At 64.0% G+C, this 12,240-nt stretch overlaps 1 protein-coding gene across 1 annotated transcript; it reads right to left on the bottom strand.

Moving 5' to 3' along the window:
- Positions 1-281: 281 nt before the first annotated feature.
- GDPD2 (glycerophosphodiester phosphodiesterase domain containing 2) lies at positions 282-7,695 on the bottom strand. Its single transcript, XM_088538498.1, has 15 exons — positions 7,551-7,695; positions 6,623-6,726; positions 6,452-6,545; positions 6,218-6,277; positions 5,928-6,026; positions 5,491-5,584; positions 4,945-5,090; positions 4,465-4,547; positions 3,801-3,951; positions 3,054-3,269; positions 1,960-2,111; positions 1,488-1,635; positions 1,162-1,244; positions 701-729; positions 282-420 (listed from the first exon to the last, which is right to left on the bottom strand). Exons 1-15 carry the CDS (start codon positions 7,662-7,664, stop codon positions 368-370), a joined length of 1,626 nt encoding a protein of 541 aa, XP_088394624.1. The 5' UTR covers positions 7,665-7,695; the 3' UTR covers positions 282-367.
- Between the last annotated feature and the right edge of the window lie 4,545 nt (positions 7,696-12,240).

Raw genomic sequence — 12,240 nt, 5'->3', positions numbered from 1 at the left:
CCCTGCACCCCGCTGCCCCACTGCTACTGAGCAGCACTGACTGCCCTGCCCCTGCCCACAACGGCGCTCAGGATCCCCCCCAAGCAGCAGCCCTGCCTCAGGTCTTGGCCCCAGCTCTGCTGAAAAGCTGCCCTGAGCTTCCCCAGGAAATCCCTGCATAGGCCCTGCCCCATCCACGCTTAAGGGAGCAAGAAAATGCAGCTCCTGGCTAGCTCTGCAGTGCACTAGGAACCTAGAGAGCTGCAGGGAAGGGGAAACTGGGGAGAGTCTGCAAAGGGAAGGAGCCTTGGAGCTGGTCTGAGGAGCTTCCCCTCGAGCTGGGCTCGGCTCCAGCTGCTCCTCCCCAGGGCGGGTGCAGGCCGGAGGGTCACTCTTGCATCAGGCTGTTGATCTTGGTGAGCAGCACGTCCGTCTCGGACTCTGGGGGGAGCAGAGAGAACGATAACAGTCAGTGCAGGCAGCCGCTCTCCCGCAGCGGCCATCAGAGCAGCCTGAAAAGCAGGTCCAAGGAGGCTAGGGGTATGTGGGATTCCCCAGCGCTGTCCCACAGGAGGGGCTGGACAGGAGTTCCCAGGGCTGGGATTCCCTTCCCACATCCCCAGCCATCCCGAATAGCTCCGTCCTGTTCTGCTGGAGAGCTGCTCCGTGCCCCAGGGCCGGCTCTGCAGGCAGGGGGCAGCTCACATCCATGCACCCTCACCTGCTGCCCGTCTTCTCTTGGAGCATTTCCTAGGAGACAGAATAAGATCCATGTCAGTCTGGAATAGGGGGTCACACTGCACCCTCCCACGGCCTCCTGCAGACCCTCTCATCCCCCAGGGCGCTGCTCTCGGTACCTAGTGGCACTGGTGAAGGAGCAGGTCGCAGCCCAGCACACCCCCTCGCCCCAACACATCCAGTCCTGCAGTGCAGAGCAAGCTGGTGAGTGGAGCCTAAGGCATCCAGCAGCTCGAGGAGGGGCCAGGCCAGATTTCTGGCTGCAGCCTTGTGATAAAAGCTCTCTCCATACACTTCTGTCTCCCTTAACAGCCAGACAGGAGAGGACTCCCAGGATGCGAATCCAGAAACAGGCAGCAGCAGCTGGTACTGCTGGGCTGGGTGCCCCCCAAGCACCAGGCCACACTGCAGCCTCCCCAGGAGAGGCGAAAGGGCCAGACTTACTTCACCAGGAGGAAGGCCCACAGGATCATAAGGAAGGAGACGCAGTCCGCAACGATCCAGATCATCAGGTAGGTGCTGCTGGGCTGCAGGGCAACAAGGCGGCGATGAGCACCAGCCAGCTCTGGTGGCACGGCCCGCACTGCTCTGCCAGCCTGTCCTGTGCAGGGCCACCCCTTCCCAGGCTCATCCCTCCCAGCACAGCGCTGGGTTAAACCCACCCTCCCTCCAGACAGCTGCTGAGGTGCCACTGCAGGAGGAGACCACAGCAGCCTGGGGCACAGGACTGTGACAGAGCAGGGCCTGTGAAGGATGCAGGGGTCACTTACAAGCAGCCAGATGGGGTGTTTCATCTCCTTCAGCACCTGGCAGGCGTTGGTGGTGACGGAGCTCACCCCAGCACACCACAGCACCGAGAAGAGCCAGGGCTGATTGACCACGTACAGGTTGACGGAGATGTTGTCCTGGCGGTACTGCCTGCGGAGGGACGGCGGCGGTGAGCGCGGCAGACAGCGGGGTGCCAGCACGCTCAGCTCGCAGCGGCCTGGCCGCCTGGGACGCCAGCCAGCCCCTGCAGCCACGTGGAGCGGTTGGAGAGCCAGATCCGGGGCAGATTTGCTGGCAGCGCTGAGGACTGCAGCCAGCTCCATCCCTCACACCAGCCCTGCTTGATGAGGCATGCTTGTCCACTAGGCTGGGGTGTATCCCCTGTTCCAGTGCTCAGCCTTGGCTGCTCACCTCTGCTGGACACTGGGACAGAGCTGAGATCGTGCTCACAGGATCTAGACGCAGTGCTCTCACCTGATCTCCTCGGAGCTCATGTCCTGGTAGGGCAGGTTAACATGCAGCAGTGGCTCCTTCTCATCCTGGAGTCTCTTCCGGCCATAAACCTGCTGGACGCCTGGGACTTGCTGCTTGACCTGCTCCCTGAACCCATCTGGCAGCCAGAGGATCTAGGCAGGAGCCAGAGAAGACACTATTCAGAGAAGTTTGTGTTGCTCAGATGTTTCTTTACAGGCTAGGAACACACAGTCTGCTCAGACAGCTGCTTCCTGCCCCCTCTCCGTGTGTCTGCTCAGCTCTTCCATAACCATCTCAGCCAGGACAGTCTAAGGACTTGTCCCAGCCAACAGATAAGCACAACAGATGCCACTCTGGGGCAAAAACAGTCCCAGCCTAAGAAAGCTGCAGGAGGACTGTTACATCCCTTCAGGGTCCTTACATGGATCTATAAAAGCATCCATTTGGCTCCAGTCCTGCAGTGAGAACACGCCTTGAATCAGCACTAGGGCACGAGCCTTGGCAATAACCCCCTCCTGCCTGGAATTCCAAAGAGCCAAGAGGGAAAGTGCTTTGGGTGCTAACTCATCCCCCCGGGGCAGCAAGTCTCCTGGCTGCAGAGCTTGGCTGAAGCGCAAGGAAGGGCAGGAGGCCGTAGCCAAAGGCAGGGAGCTGCAGGGCCAGGTGTGGGATGGTGGAGGGAGGGCGGCTGCTGCAGAGACGTGGAAACCCCAGCTTTGTTTCCTGCTCTCACTAGCAACCCTCCCTATTGAGTCACTGTTTACACATTGGGGTGGCAAGCACTGGGGAACCAGAGTACTGGGAGGGTTTGAAGCTTCAGGCATTAACCCTTAATAGAGTTTTTTTTTTAATTTTTTTTTATTTTTATTTTTTTTAAGCTAGATATCTCCACCATCTCCTTACAGGAGATGCTGCAAAGCTACAAAGCCTGAGATCAGCAACTAGCTGTTGCAAAATCTCTTGTGTGCCAGGGAGGCCCATGAGGAAGCATATGAGAAGTGCAGAATTTGGGGTACCAAGGATGCTTAGAAGGGTTGGCAGGCAGGACTCCACTGGGACAGGGCCCGGCAGTGGTGGGGCAGTGGCCAGGTTACCTGTTGCAGTGGGATGCCCGACTGCAGGATCGCGTCCAGCGTGGCATTGACAAAGCTCTGGTAATCGGTGTGGTTCTCAGGCCGGAGGTCAAACATGATGGACATGTTGCTGTGCTTGGCTGCCTCCAGCACCTCTTCCAGGGACGGGATCTTCTGCTTACTCGCCTGCTTGCGGTCGCCAGCAGAGAGACTCTGCACAGTGGAAAACGGCCTCCGCTGCGAGGGTGAGGCAGAGTTAGCCAGCACAGGCAGAGCCTGCAAGCCTCCAGCTCCCAAACTGGTGCCTAACCCTTGTCCCCAACCTCCTATTCTGTCCTTCCAGCACGAAGCAGCACGGCGCTCCTTCCCCTGCATACCAGTGCACATCTCCCCTGCTCTACCAGCCCTGTTCAAGCACCCGTGGGCATTCAGAGCAGCTCAGCAGTTCATTAGTCACCTCTATGAGCTGAGTTGCTCCAGCCTCCTCCAAGCCCAGGCAGGCTGTGCTGCTCGGAGCAAACCCTGGCCGAGCACATGAGCCACCCTCAAACCTGCCTCTTCTGCAACTCAGCCGAGGAGCCAGGACAAATCCCAGCTCCAGCAGCCAGCTTTGGGGTGTAACCATACCCACATGCAGCTCTGCAAGGGTTTCTGTACCTTGTCCAGGTATTTGCCAGGACCAGCGCTGCAGAGGGAACATCCCCCAGGGATCCCACTTCACCCACAAGTGCACCCATCCCTGACCAGACACCCCAGGGGCATCCTGACCTCCAGGAACCAGCTGCCAGCATCCAGCTGCTGCAGGTCTGTCCAGTTGAAGGCAGTGCTGTTGAGTGAGGCCCTCTCGGGGAACACGTCCTGCACGTTGGTGGTCCGGGTGAGCTTCTCGTCATGCATGAGGAACGGGACCCCATCGGCACTAGCAGAGGAGCAGATCACTCGTGTTGCAGGCTGCTTGTTCCCTAAACCTGCCCCAGGTCCTAATATCTTGAGGAGGCCGCTCCCCCCTGGCCTCCTGTTGGGCCTTTGTGCAAGGATTTGAGTGTCTGCAAAGCACAAAGCACTGAGGGGGCTAAGCCATGAACCAAGCAGTTCCTCACACACTGCAACAGTTGTGAGATTGCAAGAAATGAGTTAGAGCCCGGGGTCTGCTCTCCCAGCAGTGTCTTTCCCCTCCCAATGCCTCTCTTCTGATGCACTGGAATGTAACACATCAGTGGAGAGGGGAGAAACCCAGCTCCTACCACAGGTCACTGGGGCACCAGACTGAAGCCAGGCCCTATGGGGAAAGGGGGGAATAGAAAAGCCCTGTGAGCAGGGCTATCTCCAAATGCAGGCTCTTAGTTTGTCAGATTTGTTCCGGTGCACCCCATGAGTAGTGATGTCCTTGGATACAGGCACCGCTTCCCCCCGGTCCCTGCTGCCCCCTTACCTCACCATGACATCCGTCTCGAAGACCTGCACATCGCAGCCCACCGCCTTGTGCAGGGACATGAGGGTGTTCTCAGGTGCCAGCTGTAAAAAGAGCAGTGTCAGCACAGAGGGCACAGGCTGGAAGGGGCAGGAGGCAGGCGCTAATGCTGCCAAGCCGCACACAGCACCCAACACCAACAACACCCCAGACTAGGCTGACCCTGGTGCCGTGCGGGATCCGGGAGGGTTGGCAGGGCTGCCGCACACAGCCCCGCTGTGCAGCCCGTGTTTTCCAGCCCCCATGGTGCAGCCAGGCTTTCTGCAGAGAACTGCACGCTCTGAGTTGGGCAGAGCTTGGCAAGACCCTCCACCCTGAGGGCTGCTGCACCCCCTCCTCGGCCACGCGCCCTCCAGCCTGCACCAGCAGGGTCTGACGGATGCCCTGGCTGCTCCAGGCTGCTCCATGGCAGCACGAGGCACCAGGTGCTGCTCAACTCACCATGGGGGCCCCGCGGTGGCCCACCAGGGCTGGCTTGGGGGGCAGCTGGTTCTCCTCCATGATGCAGGGGGAGGTAATCACGAGGGGAGACAGGTACAGGGCAACCATCACCGTGCTGTACATGAGCAGCAGGAACACTTTGAGAGCTGGGGGCAGACACGGAGAAACGAGATGGGGTGACACACAGGGAAAGCATTATGCAAGCCCTTAAGAATAAGCCAGGGCTGCTTCCCTTGGCATTAACCAGGGGGCATCCCCAGCATCAAAAGCACCACAGATTCCTTCTTGGCCCACCGTATCCTTGCACCCACCCCAGGGCTTCAGCAGGACTCAGTCTGCCATTTGTACACCTCCTTCAGCTGCAAAGCAGCCAGGGCTGAAGCTACAGTAAGGGCTGGGCATGAGAAATACCAAGTAAGAGCAGGTGTGATGACACGGCTGCCAGGCTGTGAGCCCCAGGCCCTGTTCCCTCTGCACACCGCGGTGCTGGCAGGGTGGCACGAGCCCGGGTGCCCAGCGCAGGGGAGGTGGGGACGTGGCAGGTACCTGCGCTGCGGCTGCGGTAGGTGAAGCTGGCCAGCGGCCAGGCCAGCAGCGTCATTCCCCCCACGATGCCGATGTGCAGGAAGGGACCCGTGGCCTGGGGAGGCAAAGGCAGCGTCAGCTCAACCCCGTCCCCAGTATCCAGGTGCCTCACGGCTAAGGAGCCAGCAGAAAGGCCACAGAACCAGGCAAAAAGGACTGGATCCCAGGAGGGGATAAGAGGCTCCCCACTCCACTCCAGTCACTGTTTGTCACCCCAGCTGCAGCAGGGTCAGAGGGGCACCTTGCCCAGCCAGGCAGAGGCCGGTCCCAGCTGCAGTGAGGAGTGAGCTCCCAACAGCACACGGCTGCGCCAGGGTCCCACTCACCAGCCCACATCTTGTCCCCAGAGGCCAGGCGCTGGCTGCGGCGCGGGAGGCTCTGCTATGGAGGTGACTCACCTGCAAGGAGATGCGGGCGCTTCTCCACTCCTCCGCCCACTTTATTCCCAGGCCTGTGAAGGCTGCAGCCACCACCAGCGCTGTGACAATCAGCAGGCTCTGTGGGGCACAAGGCAGTTAGGGGGACGCAGGGGCAGCATACAGGCCAGCTGGGCACTGACTGCAGCTCTCCTTGGCGGGGCAGGCAGAGCCTCATCCCCCAAATCCTCCCTCCTGTACTCCCTGCAACCCCGAGACCTAAAACCTACAAGCAGGGCAGGCAGCACCTCCCTGCACTCCCAGCCTCTCACCTTGTGCACCCAGTGCAGCTTCAAGGGCTGCCCGCAGAGCTGCAAGCACAAAGCAAGGACCTGCAGGAAGAACGGGACGTCAGAGCTGGGCTTCACCCCACACCTCAGCCTGAGGGTCTGCATCCCGTCCTGCCACAGGAGAGATCCCAGGCCACCCTCTGGCCCAGCTGGCAGAGCTCCAGCAGGTTGAACACTGTCTCTGTGTAGGACAGTGCCCATCCAGCCTGTGCTCACCAGCAGCACGGCCGAGTAGGTGATCAGCACTGCCGTGGCTACGAGCAGGAGCAGGGACCAGTCGAGCCACAGCTTCCTCTGCTTGAAGATGAACCTGCAGAAAGCCAAGGGGATGGTCAGCAGGGCAGAGGAGATGCGGGGGAGCAGGGCTGGACCCGGGGTGCTACTCACTCATTGAAGTTGTGGAAATCATTGAGGATGACGATGGCGAAGTAGAGCCACACCAGCGTGAAGAGGAAGACGCAGAAGAGGAAGAGGAACCAGCTGCAGTCGCACTGAAAGTCAGAGGGGTGTCAACTAAGCACATACCTGCTGGCCACCATCCCTGCTGCGTGACGGGACCCTGGGGGCACCCAGCCTGTGGCAGGCGCTGGCAGGGAAGTGCTGAGCTCTGCTGATGCTCCAGGAGAGCTCTCTTGGCTGGACCCACCATGCAGGAAGAGGGACCAGCACCTCCTGCAAAACACCGCCGTGCCAGGCTGCGGACAGACCTGTGGCTGGAACTGCCTCCCTGCCCACACGGTGGTCCTGGGAGGGGGCAGGAAGCCACTTCCACATCCAAGTTATCCGGGCCATCTGTGGGCTAAGGGCGGACCAGCCGGACCGGAGGGTCAGGGCCGAGCCGTGCTGTGACTCAGGGCTGGGCTGACGGCCGGGAGGCTGCAGACGGCTCCTGCCTGCCCAGCTGGGGCCAGGTCCAGCTCCAGGGTCTCGAGCCCCCGGCACGCAGGGCAGCAAAGGGTGCTGCAGGTGCGGAGCAGGGCACCTGGCAGCCTGCCCGAGCTTGCGCATTCCAGGCAAGATGGGACAAGCGGCAGCACAGCCGCTCCCATGGGAGTGGGAGACCTCAGAGAATCCCAGGGCCTCACCCCTGCGAGGTTACAAATTGCTGGGGACACCCCTGCCAGCACCTGCTCTGGTAGGGGCCACATCCCACTGGGATCAGTGACTCCCATGTGCCCCGCCAGGGCCGCTGGGTCCGGGACCTGCCCGCCACGCTCAGCCCACGGGGAGCCGCAGGGATCCGCTCCGGGCACGTGTGTCCCCTGCCAGGGACATCCCCGCAGCAGGGCCCTCCCCCAGCCCCTCCTGGCATCACCTTGGTGGTTCTCAGGCCCTTCCTCTTCTCCTTCCTAGCGCTGATCCAGCGGCAGCTGTAGAGGCACAGCAGGCAGGTGGCACAGGGCCGGCAGCAGCCGGGCAGCTCGGCCATGGCGCAGCGCCGGGACGGGCCAGGGGCTCACGTGTCCTGCGGGGATGCACCAAGCGGGTCAGCACGCGTGTCCCCACAGCCCTACAGGGAACCAGGATGCACCAAGCGGGTCAGCACATGTGTCCCCACAGCCCTACAGGGAACCAGGATGCACCAAGCGGGTCAGCACGCGTGTCCCCACAGCCCTACAGGGAACCGGGATGCACCAAGCGGGTCAGCACGCGTGTCCCCACGGCCCTACAGGGAACCGGGATGCACCAAGCAGGTCAGCGCATGTGTCCCCACGGCCCTACAGGGAACCGGGATGCACCAAGCGGGTCAGCACGCGTATCCCCACGGCCCTACAGGGAACCGGGATGCACCAAGGGGGTCAGCACACATGTTCCCTTGGCCCTACAGGGACAGGGAACCGGGATGCACCAAGCAGGTCAGCACACGTGTCCCCAGGGCCCTACAGGGACAGGGATGCACCAAGGGGGTCAGCACGCGTGTCCCCACGGTCCTACAGGGACAGGGAACCGGGATGCACCAAGCGGGTCAGCACGCATGTCCCCACGGCCCTACAGGGAACCGGGATGCACCAAGCAGGTCAGCATATGTGTCCCCATGGCCCTGCAGGGACAGGGAACCGGGATGCACCAAGCGGGTCAGCACGCGTGTCCCCACGGCCCTACAGGGACAGGGAACCAGGATGCACCAAGGGGGTCAGCACACATGTTCCCTTGGCCCTACAGGGACAGGGAACCGGGATGCACCAAGCAGGTCAGCATATGTGTCCCCATGGCCCTGCAGGGACAGGGAGCCTCGAACTGCAGCAGCCCCGAGGTCCCTTCCCCATCGAGGTGCAGAGCCCAGGGCCCCTCTGCGCCCTCCCCGCGGGTGAGGAGCGGGACCGGGTGGCCCGGGGCAGCCTGCGGTGCGTCCCCAGCCCTGGCAACCGCCCGGCCTCCCTCCCAAGCCCAGGAGGCCGCCGGCTCCGGCCGGCCTGGCAGCGCTCCAGAGGCTCTGCCAGCGAGGGGCCCCGGGAGCTGCCGCCGGGCTCCGCGTGTCCATGCAGCAGCTCCAGGAGGGAAATGCCCCATCTGACCCTGGGAGGGGTCCCAGGACAAGATCCGGCTGGCGGGCAGTTGCTACAGCGACAGCCAGTGTCCTGAGAGCCCAAGCTGAGCCCTGCACATGGCAGCGAGATTCCCAGTGCCGGGAATGCCAGGCCACCCCTCCCTCTGCCACCCCAGGAGCCCCACGTCCATTGCTGCCCCCCGCTGCAGAGCGGCTCCCCTCCTTGTGCCGACCTCTCCAAAGGGCTGGATGCCCCCGGCCCTCTCCTGCCACCCCGAACAGGTCACTGCTCCTGCCGGAGCACCAGCTCCCAGCTCACTACAAACACCCAGCTCCGGAGCTGGACACGACACCCCGGAGGCCACATCCCCCCCGGCCCTGACCAGTGGGGCCACGTCCTGCCCCAGCCGGCAGCACGTGGTGACACAGACACCCTGGGTCCCCAGGCAGCTCTTGGGAGTTACGCACTGTGGCCTTGGGGACGGCGCTGGCAGGGGACACTTGGCACAGCACGGTGCCACCTCCGCCATCCCCTGCACCGTCCACAGAGCCGGCCAGGGGCTGCGCTCTGTCCCTAGCCACCCCGGCAAGGTGGCCTGAATGCCAGGGCAGCAATCCCCGGGACCAGCCCTCGCTGGTGCCCAGGTACCAGCTCGTACCCATGGTGCCAGCGGGAGCAGAGGGTGCCATGTCCCTCCACCTTGGCCAGCATCTCCTGGGACTTGTTCCCGTCTCCATCCAGCCGCTCCCACAGGGCGAGCACTGGTGCCCAGGGCTGCAGGGAGGAGCCCGACCGCTCTGCTCCCATGTGGGTGCAAAGCACAGCGGGAGGGAACACGGGCACCGGGAGGGAATACAGGCACCGGCTGGACCTCATGGTGGAACCCGGTGCTGGCAGGAGCCCAGGCCCCCACGCTGCTGCCCAGAGCAGAGCCCGGCCGTGCACAGCTCCCCACAGGCTGCTGCGGCATTTGGGGCAGTGCAGAGGGAGCTGCCACCCTGCCCCGAGCTCCCTGCAGCAGCAACAGCAGCGATTGCCCTCCAAGCCCCTGCTCGGGGGCTGGCTGTGCTGCAGACCTTGCCCAGCTTCCGCTGTGGCTCCCAGGTGACAAACAGGGAGCCCTCCGGAGGCAGCTCCTGCTGAACCGCCCCATGGCACCGCCTGGATGCCAGCTCGAGCAGCACGGGGTGCCTGGAGGGCTCTTCACCCGCTGCCACAGCCGTTTGCAGCTCGCAGCCCAGCAGGGATCTTGGTGGCCCAGGGGAGCTGGCGCGGGACGACCAGGTGGCTGGGGCCAGCACTGGTCACGGGGGGACCCGCTTGCCTGCTGTGCAAGGTCCCCAGGTGAGCTCAGCAGGCACCAAGCACCGTCCCTGCGCCCAGGCTCGCACGGGCACCGGGTGACCCTGCAGGAATGGGACCAGCAGGGACACCCCACTGCAGCCTCCGCACCCCGGCCACCCCGGCCTCACCGTCCCCTTCGCTGCGAGCAGAACAGGCAGCCCCTCTCCTCCCGTAGCTGCCAGCAGAGCAACCCGGGGGGGGGAAGCGCCCCTTTTGCCCCTCTCTCCCGCAGCTCCCTCCGCTCTTCCCAAGCCGGCACGGGACGGCATTCCCGAGGCCCGGCAGCGGTGGGAACGTACCTGCTCCCGGCAGACGTCCAGGTGAGCGCCGGGCCGAGCTGGGTGCCGGGCGTCCTGGCTCCGCTGCCGCTCACACCCCGCGCTGGCGCTGGGTGTGTTTGCGGCCCGGCCGCGCGCCCGGTGCCGCCTGCAGGTCTGCACAGGCCGGCAGGGGCGGGCGGCCCGCGCCGGGGGTCAGGGCGCGTCCCGCAGCCGCCGCTCGGATCCCGGCGGGGACGGAGGGGCCGGCACGGGCTGCCGCACAGAGCGGTTTGCAGGGAGGGTTGAGGATCCGGGAGCAGGGAAGGAGGGTGGAGGGGGCGTCCTGCACGGCCGGGCCTGGAGGCAAGAGGGTGCTCGGGGCATCCCCCTGCCAAAGGGCGTCCCTGTCCCCATGCAGGGAGCTGAGGACACGCAGCCGATGCCGGGCGCTGGGGCACATTTAAACAGAGAAGCAAAGAGGCTCCGTGGTAAAAGCAGCATCTTGGCTGGGGATCACGTCAGACGGGAAAAGCGCGTGACAGCGTCCCAACTTTGCAGCAGTAGCAGGTGGAAGGAGGCTCCGGAGCAGCCTGATGCCTTTGGCAACGGGACAGGGAGATTCCCTCCTCTTCCAGCTCCTGCCTGCAGCCAGGCATGGCAATTCCCTGTTTCTCCCCAGCCAGACAGGGCAATTCCCACTTTCTCCCCTGCTCCTTGCCTGTAGAGGGCCAGGATGCCAGGAACGCTCGTCCCTTTCCATTCTAACCGCCAGGGAATCACCGGGATTGGGGTGACAACAACCACTGTCGCGCTTGAGGAGCAAGGGGAAAACCCCAACACCCTGACAGCCACCACAGCCACATGCTCAGCCAGGAGGGGGCCAAGACGACCCCCAATTCCTTGAGCAGCCAACAGCCAGATCCGCCGTTTGCGATGGCTTCGGAGGGAATCCCGGCTCCGGGCCATGGCCACCCGCGCTCCCGGGAGCGGCAGCTCCCAGCCCCGCCGGCCCGCGAGGAGCCCGTGCTCCAGCGGGGATCAGAGACCCCGCGCGGCTCCCCCGCCGCCATGGCCGCCGCCGCCGCACGAGGGCCCCGCGCCGCCGCCATGGCCGCCCGGCCGCTCTGGCCGCCCAGCTCTATGGTCACTCCTCGGGGAGGGGTCGCCATCTTGCGTGAGGGAGCAGCCGCCTATGAAGCCACCGAGGGGCCATTTTGAGTCCTGGCGGCCGGGCCCGCTTGGCGCCGCCAGCGGGCGCGCTCGGCCCGCGCTGCCGCCGCCGCTACGGGGGCCCGGAGGGGCCACAGCGCGGAGCGGCCTTGGGCTTCCTCCCCGTTGAAGCCTTAGGGACAAAGGGCGGCCTGGGGAGGGCAGGAGCCGCCTCGTTACCCGGGCTGAGCGAGGCCCTGCGCCTCGGCCGCAGCCGGGCCGTGGGCCGAATTCTGCCTCTGGCTTTAAGGGCCCCCCATCAGCCACCCCTCGGGGACGCGGAGCCCGCTGGGGGCATCCCGGCCCCTCTGGAGCTCATCCCCAGCTCGGAGCTCGACACAAAACACACTGTTAAAGCCAGCCTGGATCAGCAGCCATCCCGCCGCCAAGTCCCAAGCGTCACCGTTAGCCAGGGAGAAGGCAGAACATTGAACGCAGTGCCTGTGTCCTGCCAGCAAGGCGCGGGTGAGGACACGCACCTGAGGTGCCACCCCACAGCGAGCAGGGCCCGGTCCTGCTGCCGCCTGCGAGCAAAGTCACATCTCCAGGCGCCAAACGCCACCAGCGTCCTAAGCACGGGCACTCAGGGAACGATCCAGTGGGCAGGGTGGCTCATGGCAGTCCACTCAAGTTTATATTTATCTTCCCAGGTTTGCTAACACAGAGACCAGAGAAGTCTTTTTCCACATATTGAAGTGTCCTC

Source organism: Tinamus guttatus, unplaced genomic scaffold (genome assembly GCF_059628265.1).
Source record: "Tinamus guttatus ecotype Peru unplaced genomic scaffold, ASM5962826v1 Tinamus_guttatus_pri_ptg001087l, whole genome shotgun sequence".
Lineage (NCBI taxonomy): Eukaryota > Metazoa > Chordata > Aves > Tinamiformes > Tinamidae > Tinamus > Tinamus guttatus.
This window is presented reverse-complemented; position numbering and strand designations above follow the sequence as displayed.